The following is a 974-nucleotide window of genomic DNA, read 5'->3' as shown; positions in this document are numbered from 1 at the left end:
ACAGCTTCGCAGGGATAAGGAGAGCATTTGGTTTGATGCAAGGCGTGTCCGTGCTAATGCAAACACACAAGGATCTAAATCACACTAACAAAAGGATGCATTGTGCCCTAATCTGTACTAATGGGACGCAATTTGTTTTTTTTAATTATGCATACAGATGACACTACTGTGAGTGGTGTTGTTTTTATTACTCTTGTTCAACTGTTTTGCAGATGTAGGCCTAAAAATGACCTCAAGTTAGATTTACTATAAAATTGCTTATGAAATGTTATCATTACTTATGGAGAATGTCAAAAACTTGAAGTACAAAAAGACCTCAATTACTAGTGAGTAATTTGTAATTACATTACAAATTACAGTTTGAAATCCATTCAAACCAACAGGAGGACTCATTGTGAGGTTGGTTTTTCTCTTCTCTGTGGACACAACTTAGCTGATTTCCACAAAGTGCAGAATAGAGACAGTTGCAGTAACTAAGAGGGACTGAAACAAAGGCATAAAAACGTCAGAGGTAGAAAGAATTCATCTCTTGTGTAGGGTTCAGTTTCTCATTCGCTTACAATCTTTTGGAAGAAAGTAAGAATAACTAAACTCCATCTTGGAAGTGAAACAGACAGCCAGCATGTTGTCCACAACCTACTGTCTCACCCTGATGTCTGTGAGCTCCACCCCCGTCCTGTCTGCATACAGCATCACCCTTGGGTGGGCGGAGAACTCGCACCATCGCCATGACGACTTGGCATTAAAGTACAGGTTGCTGTCCTCCTTCCGAACCTCCTGCATCCTGATGGGGCAGAGCGTCACTTTAATTTATATTTAACTTATAACATGACTTTGCACAGGAAGAATCATTAAAAACCATCCTCTCTAAAAACAGAAACAACAAAAAACCATCCTCACTGTCTGCCGACGGTCCACAGGTTCACTGCTCCACTCTCACTTGCCACCAGAACTTCACCTAAAACATGAGGACT

General features: G+C 40.8%; 1 protein-coding gene across 2 annotated transcripts in view; it reads right to left on the bottom strand.

Annotated features, from left to right (window-relative positions):
- Positions 1-974, bottom strand: part of taf1c (TATA-box binding protein associated factor, RNA polymerase I subunit C) — a 13324-nt gene that overhangs the window by 7947 nt on the left and 4403 nt on the right. For both annotated transcript variants that reach the window (XM_020601182.1, XM_020601183.1), the window contains 2 exons: positions 901-972; positions 649-784 (listed from right to left, as the gene is read on the bottom strand). In XM_020601182.1, the coding sequence (XP_020456838.1) occupies positions 649-784; positions 901-972 (208 nt within the window). The remainder of the gene's footprint in view (positions 1-648; positions 785-900; positions 973-974) is intronic.

This window comes from Monopterus albus, unplaced genomic scaffold, assembly GCF_001952655.1.
Source record: "Monopterus albus unplaced genomic scaffold, M_albus_1.0 scaffold50.1, whole genome shotgun sequence".
NCBI classification, from domain to species: domain Eukaryota; kingdom Metazoa; phylum Chordata; class Actinopteri; order Synbranchiformes; family Synbranchidae; genus Monopterus; species Monopterus albus.
The sequence above is the reverse complement of the archived record's forward strand: the minus strand, read 5'-3'. Positions and strand labels throughout refer to the sequence as shown.